General features: G+C 37.2%; 1 protein-coding gene across 1 annotated transcript in view; it reads left to right on the top strand.

Annotated features, from left to right (window-relative positions):
• The first annotated feature begins 303 nt into the window (after window positions 1–303).
• Window positions 304–19,006, top strand: part of LOC109045437 (voltage-dependent calcium channel gamma-3 subunit-like) — a 41,397-nt gene continuing 22,694 nt past the window's right edge. The window contains exon 1 of the mRNA XM_042722890.1: window positions 304–1,396. Coding sequence (XP_042578824.1) covers window positions 1,186–1,396 — 211 coding nt within the window. The 5' untranslated portion in view covers window positions 304–1,185. The remainder of the gene's footprint in view (window positions 1,397–19,006) is intronic.

Below are 19,006 nucleotides of genomic sequence, written 5' to 3'. Positions count from 1 at the left end.
GATTCATTCACTCGTCCTGTACATTTTCTTTAGAACAACAGAATCAGAAAAAAAATAATTTGTGTGTGTGTGTGTGTGTGTGGTTCCCGACCCAATTCAAAAACTAGATCAATGCAAACCGTGCGATTTTTGATTGTACTTTGATCAAATATCCCTATGAATTTTGTGATCTATAAAACTCTCCGGAATTGTCCATGTGAAGGTCTCCACGGGGGAAATCATCGAAAATGTCTGCGGCTTTTTAAGGACGTTCCTGTTCTCCAGGGTCCGATTTTTCATGCACCACTTCTTGCCCATATCTTTGCATATGAAGGCCTTAAGTAGCACATTGGTTGAGCCAGGGGCGCTGTGCGGGGAGAAACTCAGAGATTAGACGAGAGGCTTCGTCCATTCAGCAGCGCGGACAGCAGCCAGCGCGCTCCCTCTGTGGGCGGTGTTTCAAACGAGCGGATTCGGGAGGAACGTGGGAGCTGTCATTGCTGTAAAACACATTTGCGGGGACCAGCATCACCGTTGACAGCAATTAAAAGAGCTGGGATTATGTTCATTTAATCGATCGCTTCTTGATTGGTGCCTTCATACATGCTGCTCCATATAATAAATTTAAATTTTCTTTAGATTCGCCAGATCTGAAGGGGAATTTTGGACAGACAAGCTGATCATGAAGTGGGATATTTTACTCTTCTCTTGTGTTTTAGAGAAAAATACCGGATGCATCCACTGAACGGAGATATTTTCCGCGTGATTAACAAAGGACAGTATTTTTGATACTTACTCTCCGTGCATAAACACTGATTTATTACCGTTTTCAGGAAACAAATATGTTCTTGTGAAGTCACAGGCGAAACATCGTGTCATTCGTTTAGCCCGGTGCCTCAATTGCAAAATACTGTGGTGCTGATGAGAGACTGTTCCTCGATAACAGTTTTTTTTCACAACCCAGAATGAGAAACAAATAGCCTAGCTCTCCGCTTAAGCGATGGAAACACTGTGAGGTTTCTTACTGAACTTGAGAGGCATCAACAGCGACTGCAACAGTCTCGAGACCCCAGAAATCAGCACATAATAATGGCATGGGCTTCTTGAAGTCGACTGGAGCATGGAGTCTGCACACCAGGCAGGCTAGGAGGTTTTACGAGACACGCTAAGAACCCTGTTTTGGCCCCCATCCTGAAATGAGGCAAAATGTTAATGTGTGAAAGAGGAGTCCAAATGCTCATCACCACAGTTGGCGCGTTCGCCGCGTTCAGCCTGATGACTATCGCTGTGGGAACGGACTACTGGCTCTACTCACGAGGAGTGTGCCGGGTCAAAAGTAATAACGAGAACGAGACGAGCAGGAAGAATGAGGAAGTCATGACCCATTCCGGACTGTGGAGAACCTGCTGTCTAGAAGGTAAGTAAGATATTTAGTGTGCTTCTGAAAGTCCAAGGGGTCCAATATATGTCCTTTCATCTATCTATCTATCTATCTATATAGTCTGTCTGTCTTATCAATGTATCTATTTATCTAGATTCTGGTAGACTAGGTTTTCTGATATACACTGTGTTCATTCTATCATATCTTACTGATGATTAAACTTAGGATTATTTAATGTGACACACTGGAAGCACTACTGACCTCAGTCTATCACCATCATTTATTTTGTATTTAGTTCATTCCTAATTGTTGAAATGGATTGAATTTTTTGAAAGGTTTTTTTTTTTTTTTTTTACAAATCGAGACTTTTAAATAGGCGGCATGAAGATTGCAGCTGTCATATAACCAATAGATCATGGCTAAATTGTCTAATTACTCACTTGTCAATTTAAAATAAGATGGGCAATCATATTGATTACCTTTTATTGCAGTTCAATGAAACCACTCTATTCTACAAAGTATTAATGTCTCAGTATTGCAAGCTGTTGACATGGAACAGAATACTTGGCTGATGCTGTTAGTGTCATTGCAATAATGTTACCAATAAAGATAACATCCCTTACATAAAGGAAAGAATCTAGAAGGCTTAAATTTATGAAAATATATATTTTTGGGGTGCAATGTATTCACTCATAAAGCTGCAATCAGCATGTCCGTTATGTCAGTAAAGGTGCTCTGAACAGACTGATGTCCCACCTCACACACAAAGCAGATTTAAAAGGCTTTTTTTTTTTAGAGAAAATCAAAGTCAGTTCAAATTAGAAGCCTACAGCCTAACATAAGTACATTGAGCTCAACAAAACACCCTATGGAGTATAAAACATACCCTGTTATTCAAATGTACATCGTATACCCCCAAAACATGATGACTTGTTCCTTTGGCTTACCCTCTTCCTCTGTTTTCCTCGTTTTCCTTCTTATCTTCCCTCTCTTTCCTTGCCTTTGTCCTCTGGATGGATTCATTCTTATTCCATGCAGTTTAGGTTATGGCAGCCCTGACACTTCTTGACTGGGAGCGAAATAATGTACTTCATAATGTCTTTTCAAACTTTGATTAATCTCCTGCCCCAGGGAGCGCAGAGAGGTGACATGACTGCAGTGTGATGGGAAGATCCTCATCTTTAATTGAAAGGGATGGGCACATTCCAATAGATGTGGCCATGGCAGATTACACAAATCCAGTGATTGACATTTCAGTATTAATTTAATTGAAGTGTATGTCACTGTCACTCAGTACACAGATACCCACAGCCATATTTTATCAACATTAAATCTCAAAAAGATTATCATGATTTTTTTGCTTAATATCAATAAGGGATTGATCCAGATAAGTAGAAACCTATCACTCGGAGTCATGGACAAAGCTTGTCTGTATTTAAATCTTATCTTAAAGGATAACAATGAGGCTTTCTGCTGGACAAGACTACACGACCAGCCTCTCTGAATTAAACCTTCAAGAGTGTGCTGCTCTATAGCCTATCACTACCTTCTGCATGTTTCTTCATGCATGACAGCTTTGCTTTGCCTGTTGTTGTTATTCAAAATCAACATGGAACTAGCATGCACTTTTAATGCACTTTTCTGGTCTTATTTCATAGAAAAAAATGTTGGCTTTTGTAATCTTTAATTAATATGTCATTACTCTTTCTGGAAACAACTTTCCTATTGTGATGACATCACCTAGGCCACACAACCAATTTGCTATTGTTAACCAACAGCCTAAAAGGTATTTAGCATTTTAGCAAACTCTTATTCAGTCTCCCTCCATTCTGGTATAAAATGCTTACTTATCACAATCCAATTAATTCTCAATTGATAAAATAATTTTTTTCTCCTCATCAAACAGTCTTTCTTAATCAGAAATGTGTTGAATTATGAAGAAAAAAGGGCGACAAAAAACTATTCAGACTGACTTTAAAAATATTTTCCTTCATACACATTGACTTATTGTTCTTGAGAGATTTGGCCTGTTTGTGATTATTGGTCTTGTGTTTGAAGTGATAGTTGAACAAAAAAATTAAAATTCTGTCATCATTTACTCACCCTCATGTCATTCTTCAGCTGAACACACACACAAAAAAGATATTTTGAAGCACAATTTTGTTTTTGTCTATATAATAAAAGTTTGTGTGCAGTCTTTTTTGGACCCCATTGACTTTCACTGACTTGGAAAAAAACATATTTCTCAAAATATTTTCTTTTATGTTCCACAAAGAAAGGCGTACAGGTTTGGAATGACATGCATTTGAGTAAATTATGACAAAACTTTTTAGAGTTTAGATGCTTATAATTTTAGGGTAAAGCATCAGAAGAGATATGTTTACACTGAGAAAAAGACTTTACAGTTGTACAGGAGCATATTGTTGAAAAGTCATGAATGTTAGCATTAGTGTTAGGGAGGACGTGTAAGTGTGTGTTTTCAGTAGTCTACCCAGGTCACACTACCTTTGTCTTCAGCCTTTTTAGATGTCCAGCAGCCAGGTGTGTAAAACGCTCTGGGGGAAGTTCATCAAGTATGGCTCTGTGTGCCAATATGTAAATGACTGTGTGTCTGCAACCTGGATTTGACCGTCCATAAGAATCACTTAAGATCATGATTCTTACCTCATAATTAGAGTTTAAATCCCAAAGGCTGATGGTACAGTCATATGTTTAAAGCAAACATCATATAAGACCATTAGAAGTCAGATGAATGATATGAATCAGCATGAGAATGTGATTCACTGCTCCAATTTTTTCATTGAAACACCAAAAGGCATGACTTTATTAGCCCTGTTCTTTTAGAGATTATTCTATATCATGCATTATGTATAGGGTTACAAAGACCCCATGATACATTACTGTTCCAAAGTTTAAGGGTCAGTAAGATTTGTTTTTAGTTTTACTTTTTCAGAAAGACATTGACTGTAAAGTGACAGTAAAGACAATTATAATGTTACAAAAAAAGATTTCTATTTCAAATAAATATTGTACTTTTGAACTTTGTATTGATCTAAGAAGCCTAGAAAATAGAAAATATCATGGTTTTCACAAACATACTAAACAAAACAAAATTGATTTTAAATTGATTTTAAAATTGATAATAATAAGATTTTTTTCTTGAGCATCAAATCAGCAAATTAGGAAGATTTCTGACGAATCATGTGACACCGAGAACTGGAGTAATGATGTTGAAAATTCCGCTTTGACATCACAGGACAAAATTAAATTTTTTAATGCATTAAAATAGAAAATAGTTGTTTTAAATTGTAGTAATATTTCGCAATATTACTGTCTTGGTAAGCATAAGGAACGTCTTTTCAAAAATCTTACTGGTAGTGTCTAAAATTAATAATAGACTTTCAAAATGAACCTTTCAGAATTATTTTAATATGCTCCTCTAATCTAATCAAAGCACAGTCAGCAGATCATTTTAAAGCTTTAACCATTTGTTTTATCACAAAATAGACATGCACTTTCAGATTTGTGACTATTATTAATTCGAGTAATTCTAATAAAGAAATATATATCAAAACAAATCAAATAAACAACTGCCAGGAGTTTATTTGTACAATTTCAGAGAATTGAGCATGTGAAAATCTATTGCATTTAATCTTGTTTTATATCTTGGGTCTTTGAGACCCAAACAGAAATGATGTAACATTTTATTTATTTATTTATTTGTGTTTATAATCAATTCTCAGAAGATTAGGAAAAGTCGAGAAGTATCAGCCTGATGCTTTAATATTAAGTATAATTTTCAAGCAATTAAATTATGGCCTTATGGCCTCCCAAACAGAACATGAGGGTTAAATATATAGCGTGTTGCATCACATGTCATGATAAGGAGACGCATTAGTGGTTATGTACAGTACGTAATAATAAGGGAGCGCTCCTGTGGAATTTAGCATGGGTTCATATGCTGAATGGAGGTGAAAGATTAATGTAGTACGTCCTCAAGTGCAGGTGGGTCTCAGGGGAACAGTTTGGCCGTGCTCAGGATAAATGATGACCTGGGAACTGAGGTAAGAAGTGGGAGAGAGAGGCAAAGCAGGGAGTGATGAAGAGGGACTCTTCCTTCTAAGTGTGCACCCAAGCAAAGCCTGTCTCATACACTCTCATCACGCACACACATCTCCTTGGAAACCAGCCGCTCCCGCCTGCGAGATAGGCCCACTGCTCTATCTCCATACCTTCCCCCATCCTCAACCCTGCTTTCTGTCCTCCTCCTCCCCTTGTTCATGAAAGCTTTGGAGAAACAGAAACATGAAATGCTGCCCGGCCATCACACGGCTACTCAAACATGTGTCAAACATGCATGGAGAGATGCACACGCGTGAATGCACACATTCTGAAACGGACAATGAGATTGGTTCATTGGGATGTGAACATACTACCTCATAACCACTTACACTGCCACTCGGGACACTTCGCAGGCATGCGGCCTTGTGTTTTTGTCTTTTTAATGTGCACTAAAGGTGCGAGAGAGGACTGTTAGACTGGGAACAAAAGGTTGGGCTAATACACACAGTTATAGTGGACTTAATTCATTATGGCAGTGGTAATGGAAGAAACTTGTCAGCATTTTGCAGTACATTGTTGAAATACACTTTATCTATACGCTAGCAGAATTTGTATTTATTTATTTATTTTTATTTTTTGGTGGCAATTTGAATGAGCAGAAGAAATTAATAATGAATGTTTCATTGTGTTAAAGCCCAGTCAGATATGCTTTCACCATTTTCACTTAGTGCTGCTGACATGAGCTCCTACACTTCTTTGTGTAAAGACTTATGTGGGAATGTGAAGAGACTTCCTGATTTTAAATAGCGACAAGTAAGCAGCCTATTTTTCTAGTGAAGTACATAAAATTGATAATGTACTCGGCCCTGAGCAGGGGTTTATTTTTTTGCGAAAAATTACCAATTGACTATATCCAACTTATAACACGCTATCCCCAAATAAATCAATATTTGGACATTAAATATTGATTAGAGCTGAAGAAATCTGAAAATTTAACTTGTGCTGTCCTTCATTACAATATACAAAACAATCGGCCTGTAAAAAAGACATTGTTAATTAAAGTATATACAGTGTTGCCATGGACAATGGCAAATATTAAGAAATATGCTAAAAAACCTAGGATTCCAGAGATCAATGATTCTCATTCAGTAGTAATTATGTGGATTATTTGTAACTTCAGAGTATTCCAAATTAAGTGAGTAATTTTCATTAAAGTTTTTGCTGCTTACTATTTTTGTGTAAATTGAGATATACTACAATTCAAAAGTTTAGGGTAAGTTGGATAAAAAAAAAATACAATTATTTTTATTCAGCAAGAATGCATTAAAACTGATAAAAGTGACAGTAAAAACATTTTTAAAAATAGTAAAAAAAAAATGTTTTCAAAAGATTTACATTTCAAATAAATAAATGCTTTTCTTTTGAAATTTTCATTTAAGAAACATGAAAAAAAGTGTCATGGTTTCCACAAAAATATAAAACCGCAAAATCTTTTCAATATTAATAATAAGGACCTTTCAAAGTTTTCAACATTAATAATAATAAGAACCTTTATTAATAATTTTGTAGCAAATCAGCATATTAGAATAATTTCTGAAGGATCACGTGACACTAAAGACTGGAGTAATGATACTGAAAATTCAGCTTAAGAAATAAACACAAATAAATCACATTTCAAAAAATTTTAAAATAGAAAACAGTTGTTTTAAATTGGAATAATATTATTAATAATATTATTATTATTTGTGAGCATTACAGACTTCTTTCAGAAACATAAAAAATCTTAAATTATTCCAAACTTTTCCCAGTAGTGCATGTGATTTTGGCATACATGTGTTTTTAGTTGTTCCTACATTTTTTTAATTTTATTTTTTTGGTAAATTTAGAATAAATTTCAGTACAAAAGATATTGATGAATCATGATTTGTTTGTCAAAACGTTCATATTATGCAAGGTTTGTGAATAGACCCAATGTCTATTCCAGAGTATTGACTAGTATGTGTATACGATGGGAAACTCAGGGACGTTTAGTCCCACATTCTTATTTGTAGTGAAAGGCATTGCTAAAAGTACAGCGTACGCACCATACACTGTGGCAAACTGCAAAAGAGCACATTTTATAGGCTGGTCTTCTGAAACCATACAACATTTAGCAAACTGATGTATTAATATTTAATGCCATGCAAAATCAATACAATATTGATGGTAGTTTATCCCTCCGTGACAGTGTGTTGATTTGATGTGGTGGGTACATGGCGTCCTGTGAAGCCGGCAGGAGAATGTGGACCATAGTGAGTCACTGCTGTTCCAGGCTCCTGCCTGTGATGCTGCCTCTGCCCCCTGGCTGCGATGACCTTTGTGAGGCAAATTACTCTTGATAGATCCTCTAACAGCATTGGTTAAGCTTACAAAAATAGCTCCCCATGTCTCCTCCTCATCTCAGAGGTTCAGCGACCAGAGATAACACGGCCGGCTGATACTCCTGTGGGCCGGGCTGAAGGTTGCGTCAGATTTTATGAGAATGCGTTTTGGGTTAACTTTAATAACTTGTTTAAATGACTCTTTCAAAGCTGCCTTGCACAAGCAATCAAACATTAGTCTCAAAGGTAACATGTCACTGATCAAAGACTGGTGACCCATAACTGGGTTTTCAACAAGGAGGAGCGATTATATATTTATATGCTGTTATTTGAAAGACATTCACTAAGGAAAGAAATATTTTTATAAATGTCATTGGGCCCTCTGCTGACCCGAAACTCTCTCTTTTGGACACATGCCTGCTCTATAGTACATAAACATGCACACATATTCACACAAACCTGCCAGAGATACTAAGTGGCTCACATTAGCTTGAGATGGAAGTGCAGGGCTAGGATGGATTTCATATTGGTACTGTGAAAGGAGTATAGAATTAAGTAAGAGACTATATTATATTGATGAGAGGGACAGGGTGTCAAGAGAAAGCAGGCCTGAAAAATCTGTTTGTGCAAACACTTTTCAATGAGTGTTGATTTAGGTGATAACAGGGCTTCTGAGAATGTGTTGCTGGCAATCTGTCTTTGTGTGTGTGGCCCATTTGCTCTGCCACTAGTATTGTCATTTTGTTGTCACTCACAAAGGAGACTGTCATAAAGGCAAAGTGTTTGAATGCTTTAATCAATATTTGTCACACTTTTTGCACTGTTTGATATATATTAATAAAGGCTGTTCATAAGATATTGTTAGTATTAGACTTCACACATCACATCTCATTATTGCAAGTATGCTTGTTAACTGTGCTCTAAGTATATAAAAACTTTTGGAAAGTAGAGGGATGCATGATTTATGGGTGACAAATAAATTATCAGCTGATATTAGAGATTTTTAGGTTATTAGTATCAGACAATTTGGGGTATTTACTATTGTATTTTTTTACATTGCTGGCTTATTTCACCAATTTTTACATTTTGATTACCTTTGCCATCATCAAACGCTCACTCAAAGTTTTAAATCTTTAAAAACACAAATAATTTAGTACTGTTAAATGTAATCTTTAGCAATAATTAATGAATATTAATTTTCATACTATTTTCATACTATACATTGTTGTGATGTTTAAATTCACTCAGTTTTAGTGCTTTATTTATTTTTATTTATTTAGGCATAGTATCTATATCATTTTAATCTTGATCATTTATTGATTATGAGCCATGGAAATAATTATTGACTTATCACATTATTATTGCTGAGAAATTGAATATCAGTTACTTCCTGTTTTTCACCCTCAATAAAATATTTTTAAATGTTTATTTCACTCTCATAGTTGTAAATATGTAATATTTCTTTATTTGATGGATTTCATATTTTAAAGTCAGCATGACAAATTTCTAAATGTATGTAATGGATGATCTTATTGTGCGAGATTCATCCATGAATGTTTAAGCTGTTTTGCGTCTCTGAGCAACATGATGGTGTTTTGTTCCTGAATGAATCTACCTTTTAAATGATTCAGTTCAATCACAATGACTCGCTTATTAACAGTGAATTGCTGCCACCTACTGGCGGTTTTAATTGTTTTAATTTTACATTTAATGTATCTTTTAATTTTTAAAATAATTTCAAATATCAGTATTCAACATTTCATATTTAAAATATCAAAACATTATTTAGGCATTTGTAACTGGTTAAAGCATTCCATGTCTCTCTAAGCTGCATTAACGTGTAAATACATCTAAATGCCACTTCATATTGCAACTTATGCAAATATTAATTTTGCTGATACTGATTTAATTTGTTTAGTAACAGCCTAAATGTATTATTATTATATTGGCTGATTACATGTAAGAATTTGACTTAAAATATGATGCACCCTTTTAGAGAAAATGGCTTTATAAAGGTAAAAATGCCCATAAAAGGTAAAAAAATCTATTTAAACTTATTGGAAAAAAATTATTTATATCACTGCTGTGAACTGATCACACAGAATATGAAATAAATCAAAAACATGAGGAGTCAGCTGTCAGCAGTAGTACTTAAGACATCAGCACAATAACACAATCAGCAAAATATTATCTAATTATCTTTATTGAATAAATTCCAGAAAATTAGATATTATTTTTAGTCAATATCACACACCCCTAGTACTGACACAAAATGATTTGCAATGGTCGCTTTGTCATGTCCAGTGTAGACAGCCTCAAGCTGTTGGTTTATTTGTTTTATTTAGTTATTTATTTTGTGGCTAGCCTAGTAGAAGTTATGAATGGCCGGTAACTTAAAAAATTTATTAGCCTAGGCAGATTGGCTGGTGAGTGTAAAAGTTCATTTCAATCCCTGTATATATAAAAGAAAAAGACAGTTAAAGTTATGTTTCTACTTTCAACCTCGGGATGTACTGAATGTTGAAGAAATTCTTATATGCAATTGTGCATGCATGCCCACACAATTGTTATGTTACTAAGCTTTATCTGACACTAACAACAATATATTCCAGGGGTCCCAAGGTCCTTTGCAGTGTCAAACACAGACTTTCACACTTCTTGGGCAAACATTGATTGTGTTGGCCTCTAGGGGGTTACTCTTAATGTACTTAGAGTTCAATAGTATCACTAAAGCTCTTCAAAGTAGCACCCACACCGGCCTGTCTGCACAAGTCACCACAAGAATTATTGTGGCTTTGGCAATGAGAAAGTGTCTTCAATATCTGCAGCATGTTCACCTGCGGGGTTTCATAAGCTCACCGCCGAACAATAGTTATGGCCGTGTCCCTGTTTTTATGAGCTATCCGTCTTGTGTTTCTGCAATCTCCTGGTGTATTGTGATTAGGAAGCCTGCTGAAAAAAAGCTGTGTTCCTCCCCTGTGTTATTAAGTGCTGTTATCGCCCTTAAGCCCCAGTTGTTTACTCACTTGCATCCACTCATGTGGAACAGTTTTTGGCACATTTCATGTAGATGTCCAGCACTATTCCAGAGCTTTTGTGTGATACATATTTTATTAGGGATAGTGGGAAAGCAAAGGGATCAGGGAGGGATAGAACTGAATATTGATGTGTATGTGTCAACTTCACCTCTGTGTGAATACGGGCAGCGCTACTAGAGTGTTAACAAGCCAAATAAGTCCATTAAACTCAGTGTTGGCCCACGCCTGAGGAGACCTCTCTGCGGAGAATGGGCTGGCAGGAACCTTTGGCTGGCTTGCGCAGGCAGCTTCCTCCTTTTCATGGAAAACTAAATCAAGCATGTTGGCTCTGAAGAATAGCCATGACATGAAGGCCATTCGATGTGTGTCAGAAAAAAGTGCTTTCACACCAATCATAGCGTCAGCATTGGCTGCTGTTGGACTAACATGTATGTACCAGCTGGCTTTGAGTCCCTCCCATACGTAGCATAACACTCCTCATCCTTCGGATTAGGCTCCGATGGTGTCAGGCAAATGTTTATCGGCCAAACATACGGCCTTTTAGGATAAGCCTCCACACAAAATGTGTTCACTTTTTTATGGTTCTGCTGTCATGTGTTGTGCAGTAAGCCCAAATATTCATGAGCTCTGTCTTTTGGCAACCAAAAGACAAGATGGTCTCATTGAATTACAAATAGGGAGTGCAGCCCGCTTTAGATGAATACTGTCATTCCTCTGTCGAAGCACTTTGGTCTTGCTGGGGTGAGTTAGCAGTTTGCAACCCAACAATCTGGTTAATTTTAAGGCCAGGTTTGGGTCAGTTTTTCATGTATAACTGGTGTTTTTATAATTGTTTAAGAAATATTTAAAAAGAAAGTGTCACAGTTATGGACTTCTTTTGTTGTGTTTTCACACACTGTTTTAGTTTTTGTCTCCATGCCCATTTTGACTTTGACCTAGTTTCTGTCTCTCTTTTGTTTAGTTCATTCAGTTCACCTGTTTTCGTTAATCATCTCATTAGTTCCCTCATTTAGTATCTGTATAAGTTCTTCCTGTTCTGTTCAGTCCTTAGATGGTTATTAGTTATGTATGCTGCTTGTGTTACCCTGTGTTTTGTATGAATCTTCATCATCTTGGGTCAGTATTAAATGTGACCCTGGACCACAAAACCACAAAAAGTCGCTGGGGTATATTTTTAGCAATAGCCAAAAAAACATTGTATGGGTCAAAATTATCGATTTTACTTTTATGCCAAAAATCATTAGGATATTAAGAAAAGATCATGTTGCATGAAGATATTTAGTAAATTTCCTACCGTAAATATCACAAAACATAATTTTTGATTAGTAATATGCATTGCTAAGAATTTATCTGGAAAACTTCAAAGGTGATTTTCTTAGTATTTTGATTTTTTTGCACCCTCAGATTCCAGATTTTCAAATAGTTGTATCTCAGCCAAATATTGTCCGATCCTAATAAACCATACATCAATGGAAAGCTTATTTATTAATTTCGAAAAATTGACACTTAAGGTTTTGTGGTCCAGGGTCACAAATGTTATTTGGATTACCTTCGTCTTTGTGTGCCTCACTTCACAAGAGCGTGATAGAATAATCGGCCAAACAAAAGTTAAGCGGTGTGTTTCCATTTATTTAGTTTTTTCATTTTTGAGTCTTTTATTTTGTTATTATGGATCGCCCCGAATTCCTCCTCCTGCTGGAGCAGGGGGAACTCACCCTCGAGGACCACACCAGACTGTTCTTAGAAATCTCCAACTATACCAGCTACCTGGAGGATGCGTTATGCTCGTTTTACATTGCGAGCCTCAAAACCACGTGTAGAGCGTGGTTGTCCGGAGATGGTCCTCGAGGTGATTTCACCGCCTTCATGGAGTGGGTGTTGGCAAGCTGCAAGAGCCAAAGCCCGCCGTGTAGTAATAGTGGTCAAAAGAGAGATAGTAAGAGATGGGGATAGAGCTGGGGTTTGATGTGTCGTCTGACCAGGTGCGAGAGCCAGCAATGATGGATGATACAGTGGAGAGCACTGTTCCACCGCTGAGGGTGAACTGAGGCAGGACTCAGGGGATTTAATAGACTTTTATTCAGAACTACCCAGTCTTCCATCATCATCTGAAATCTCTGTCTGTCCTGTTATGGCCAAGGAGGCCATTTCCAAATGGTCTATCTGCTCCGAACAGTTTGTCTGCCAGTTCACGACCATGGAGGTCTTGCCCAAACTGTCTGTCTGTACTGTCTCGACAATGGAGGTCGTTCCCCTATTTCTGGTGCTCCAAGATTCTGGCATCCCTGAATCCCTGGACTGCTTAAAACTCCCTCCCAGCCTCCATCTCCCACCACCTCTTCATCAGTCCTCACCACCGCCTCTTCTGTCCCTTGTCAGCCCCTCAGCTCACCCTCAGCCCACCATCTGTGATGTGGGTTCACCACGGGTCTGCCAATCTCCATCTGCATCGTGGATGGAGGATCCCTTATCTACATCTTATCTCCTCCCAGATTCCTTATCTCCTCCCAGACTCCGACCCAACCAACCATCTGCTCCACCAAGGCTCCTAGCTCCCTCCTCTCTGCCATGGCCTGTCAGTCCACCAGCTCCGCCAGGCTCCCTCATCCCTCCAGTTCCACCTTGGTCAGTCATCAACATGCCATTGCCTCAGGACTCCACTCCTCCAGCTGCGTCTCATCGATCTGTCCCACTGGCTCTGTTGGGATCCTCCCTCCCTCCAGCTCTACCATGGTCCTCTGTGGCTTCGGCTCCACCACGGCCTTCCAAATCCCTGCCAACGTCTCGGTCGCCTGAGCCATCTGCTCCCTCTGGCCCACTGGATCATTCCCGTCGCCCTGGCTCGTTGACTCTCCGTCTCCACCCCAGGCTCCTCTCCCATCTGATCCGCCACTGTTGGTCAGACCCCTGGAGTCGTCACCCATTCTTCCACCATGGCTCCTCCCTCCATCGTCTCCACCATGTGCCGTCATATTGGCTGCAGTCTGGGTCCTGCCTGGCTCCTCCTGCTCCAAGTCCCTCCTGTCTCCATCCTGGCTCTTCACTCCATCTGATCCGCCTTGGCTCCTCCTATCTCCATCCTGGCTCCTCATGTCTCCATCCTGCCTCTTCCCTCTGTCTGCTCCTCCCTGGCTCTTCTTGTTTCCTCCCTGGCTCCTCCCATTGTCGCCGTCCTGGTTATCTGGCTGCTTCTCTTCCTGGCCTTCTGTTTTTGTCTCTCTTTTGAGTAGTTCATTCAGTTCACCTGTGTTCATTAAAGGGGACATATGACGTTGCTAAAAAGAACATTATTTTGTGTATTTGGTGTAATGCAATGTGTTTATGTAATTTAAGGTTCAAAAACACATTATTTTCCACATACAGTACATTTTTGTTGTTCCTCTATGCCCCGCCTTTTTAAAACACGTTGATTTTTACAAAGCTCATCGTTCTGAAAAGTGAGGTGTATGCTGATTGGCCAGCTATCCAGTGCATTGTGATTGGCCGAATACCTCAAGCATGTGACGGAAATGTTACACCACTTACCATACTGTGATGACAAGTCCCGGCACGATGAGACAAAACCAATAAAACCTTACAAACGAGGCATTTGTTGCATCCAGTGGGGACATAATTACTGATTCTAATGACTTATACTGTCTTGTTACGCGTTGCGTTGGGATGAGACAAAACCAATAAAACCTTACAAACGGGGCATAAAAAAAAAAAAAAAAAAAAAAAAAAAAAAAAAAAAAAAAAAAGAAAAAAAAAAAACAAAAAAAAAAAAAAAAAAAAAAAAAAAAAAAAAAAAAAAAAAAAAAAAAAAAAACAAAAAAAAAAGAAAAAAAAAAAAAACAAAAAAAAAAAAAAAAAAAAAAAAAAAAAAAAAAAAAAAAAAAAAGAAGAAATGATTCTAATGACTTATACTGTATTGTTATGTGTTGATTTGTGATCAGAGAAACAACAAACAACAAGTGCTACTCTACACTGCTTAAAACTGGCCTTTGAATAGTCAGTGGCAGATTCTTTAAATATGAAAACGTACTTACAGGCTGTGAGTCAGAAGTGCCAGACTGTCCTTGCAAAGTTGGAATTGCCCCACTTTATTGAAACAGCCTTTGTGCACAGACAGCATTGTAGGCTACTCTCCCAAATTCAGAAAATAGTCCTCAGTAAAATGCGCAGCACACATCTGAATATTTGGGTTGAACTGTTCTGGAACAGTGTTGTAAATACAACCTAACCACTGATTTATAGTTGTGTCCTCTTTTGGAAGGCCAAACAAAGTAGTTTCACTTTCACAACGAAACACACAGCGTCTCCACGACATGGCGGGGGCGGCAACAATACTACAGCGAGAATCAAAGTTATGCCTTCTTTCTTTGCGTAAACATTTGGGCTTCCACACAGTGACATAGACGTGGGGGCGTGTTTAAACAAGGTGTTTTAGGAGGGCTTGAACGAATCGTAACTTTTATAAAGAATATCTCTTTGGGTTTGAGACTTTAGTTTTTGCAACTTTAGGGATTGTATCTATGCACAAACAGCTTGTAACACTCCAAAGAGAAAGGAAAACTTGAAATTGCATCATATGACCCCTTTAATCCTCTCATTAGTTCCCTCGTTTAGTATCTCTATATGTTCTCCCTGTTCTGTTCAGTCCTTGGCGACTTATTAGTTGTGTATGCTGCTTGTGTGTATCATCTTGGATTACTATTAAATGTTGTTTGGATTACCTTCATCTTCGTGCACCTCCCTTTACAAGAGTGTGACAATAAGTGAGAAAAAAAAATTATGACATTGTTTAATCACCCTCATGTCCTAACAAACATAGACTTTGTCTATTATTTCAAATACAGTTGAAACATCAAAATGAAACTAAAAAAATGTCATTTTTGTGTACTGAATAGAAAAGAAAGTCATATAGGTTTGGAATGACATGAAGGTGAGTAAATGATGATGATGATAATAATAATACCCAAAAGGTCACTTTACAAGCCAGGTTTAAGGAACAGAAATAAATAAACATTAATACCAGAAGACAGAACACATACCAAGAACTGAGAGTAATATACAGAGACCACTTACAGTTAGATTAGAGAAACAGAAAGAATGTTGTTGATAAAAAAAAAAGTGTTTTTTTTAAGGTTTTTTTGTGTGTATAAATATCTCTCTATAAGATTTTGTGGGGTGTGGGGGGGAATATGGGGGAGGTGTGTAAGATAAATATGTAGGACCAAGGTTATGGAGAGCTTTATAAGTGAGAATTAGTATCTTGTAGTTTATGTGCAAGGAAATCGGAAGCCAATGAAAGTGATAGAGGATTGGGGTAATACGATCGCTCTTTCTTGTGTGGGTAATCAAGCGAACTGCAGAGTTTTGAACATATTGTAGTCGTTTGATATTATTAGCTGAAAGGCCATAAAGAAATGAATTACAGTAATCTAGTTGAGATGTGACAAAGGCTGGTGTAACAATTTCAGCATCCTGCTGACTGAGGGAGGATCGAATACGAGAGATATTACGTAGGTGGAAAAAAGCTGTCTTTACTACTTTACCAATGTGATCATTGAATGAAAGAGTGGAATCAATGAGAACACCAAGATTGTGAACTTTAGTGGAGGGCATAATCAAATCACCATACAGATCCATCCGTTGACCAGAGAGCTTAGATACAACAGCTTTAGAGCCAATCAGAATCAGAACTTTTTTATCAGAGTTTTATCAGAGTTAAATTTAAGGTAATTTGCCTCCAGCCAAAGCTTTACAGTACAAGCTGATGACTTTCTTATCTAAACAATTTTATATTTTTTGAGAAGCACTGTCACTTAAAATTGATAACTCTTGCATGTAAAAGACAATGTCTTTCCAAATATGTATGACTGTTTTTTTTTTCTGATGCATAAATGTAAATATATTGACACCACTGTTCAAAAGTGTGGGGTCACAGTTATTTTATTTTATTTTATTTTATTGAACAAATTAATACTTTTATTCAGTAAATATCAATGTGATTACTAGTGACAGTAATTTATGTTACAACATAATAATAAATGCTGTTCTTTTGAACTTTCTGTTAATAACAAAATCCTGGAAAAAATGTATGCAAGCAGTTCACAGTTTTCAAGATTTCAACAGTAAATATAAATGTTTGTTGAGCTTCAAATCAGCATATTAGAATGATTTCTGAAGGATTGTGTGACATTGTAGACTGGAGTAATGCCTGCTGAAAATTCAGTTTTGACATCACAAGAATAAATTATATTTTAAATATATATTGAAAATGAAACCAGGGATTTTATATTTTACAATAATACTGTTTTTACTGTATTTTTGATCAAATAAATGCACCCTTGATGAGCCTTAGAGACTTATATATAATATAAATTATATATATATTATATCAAAGATACAAACAATATGATACAATATGATTTTTTTTCTTGGAAATTGCATTGCTAATCTACTTCCGAGCGGGCACTCAGTTTGAATGGGCATGACACTTCTGGAAGAAAAAGAAGGGATATTGTCCTTGAGTTATGTAAACCTGAACCCCTCAGGATTGCTTACACTATTCACTAAGAGGCATTCAAGAGCCCCTGCGGTTCTTGAAGAAGTGGCTGCATGTATCAGCTGCTGCACAAACCCTCTGCCCATCTTCTGAAGTGTGCTATTTCGTATTTAAAGACTCCATTTAATGGAAAAGACCAAAGCAGAAGTAGCGGACTTAAACAAACAAGAATAGTTATTGGGCCCTGCTGAGGCAGCTTACTGCTTCCGAGTGTGCAGGCGAGCAGGAGAGAGGAGGGGGCATGCGACGCCACAAGTGGAAGAAGATTGCCTCTTGTACAATTTGAAGTCTTTCAGCGCCATCCCAGTTGTCTTGGACAGGCCACATTGCACATTTATTACCCCATTCTCCAGAAACATGATTTAACATGGATGCTCCATGTCTTCACTCATCGCAGAGCTTGAATAAAGCATTCCTTGTCTTGTTGTTTAGTTGAATTAGCGGGCTGGTAAGTGAGCTTCTCGTGTTGGTAAGAATATTATTGTGCAAAGATATTTTGCCCTGTGGAGGATCATTAAAACCATGCCTAATAAATGTGGATGACTCACCGTGTCAAAACCATTAAGCCAATCAGTCTCTCTGCAAGCTTGGCCTTAATTTTCAGACACTACCTGCAAAATTAAACACACACAGGTCATTAAAAGCAGCAGAAAGGTGCAGTATTGTTGCTGGAGCAGAGATTACTGTCACACTCTGACTGGCACAAGCCATTGGTAGTTCAGTTTCATTGTGGCTACGGAAATGTGCATTAAGCTCCTTTCCAAAATCTAGTGAGCTGTCTTGCTTTTTACAGCCTACAAAGATAGCTGCCTTTAAAGATTGCATCCTAAACAAAATGTGAAGCAACTTATTTGGAACACTCTTAGGAATCAACTTTGCATGACTCAAAAATAGAACTATTCATAGGGCTGGGTAAAAATAATCAGGATCTTCATTAAAACTATTTCAAATTGATATACCAAGGTTGAGCTTTCACTCTGAGCCTATTTTCTACTTTCAAATTGGTCATGTGAAAACAATTTTTCACTGCTGAATCAATGCCACTGATGAATCTTCAGAGCCACAGCTAATTAATTTGATGAATTTGTGAATTTAATTTTGGTAGTGTGTACTTAAAGTGATGCAGTAAAAAAGAAAGGAGCTGTTTCCAGTAGGTTTGGTCCGTCAGATATGGTTTGAAACTTAATTTGTGACTGTTAAGAAGATTCTATATGGAATGAATATGGGGAGTGTGAATGAAATTCGGACACACTACATCCACCATGTTGTTGCGGTCACTTAACCTCGCTTTTCACGTGTTGTTTTTCAAATTCTATGAATTTGGTCAAACTACTATTTTCACTTGCTGTGTTTTACTTACTATATAGTATAGAAGTAGGCATATTCAGATACAGTGAGTCCCCCGAAAAAGTAGTGGCAAAAGTAGTGGTTGACTGATATGTATTTTTTTTATAGCTGATGATGCTATATTAGATAGCAGGATGGCCAATCACCGATATATAGCCGGTATCAGACTATTTAATTTAAAAATAGTAACACATGCATAACAAAAGCATTTACATTTTTGTTCATTTTACATAATATTTACAAAATTTGAGATGAATAATTTGACAATGAATCAGAATGAAAAATATTT

Source organism: Cyprinus carpio, chromosome A3, assembly GCF_018340385.1.
Source record: "Cyprinus carpio isolate SPL01 chromosome A3, ASM1834038v1, whole genome shotgun sequence".
Taxonomy (NCBI): domain Eukaryota; kingdom Metazoa; phylum Chordata; class Actinopteri; order Cypriniformes; family Cyprinidae; genus Cyprinus; species Cyprinus carpio.
The sequence above is the reverse complement of the archived record's forward strand: the minus strand, read 5'-3'. Positions and strand labels throughout refer to the sequence as shown.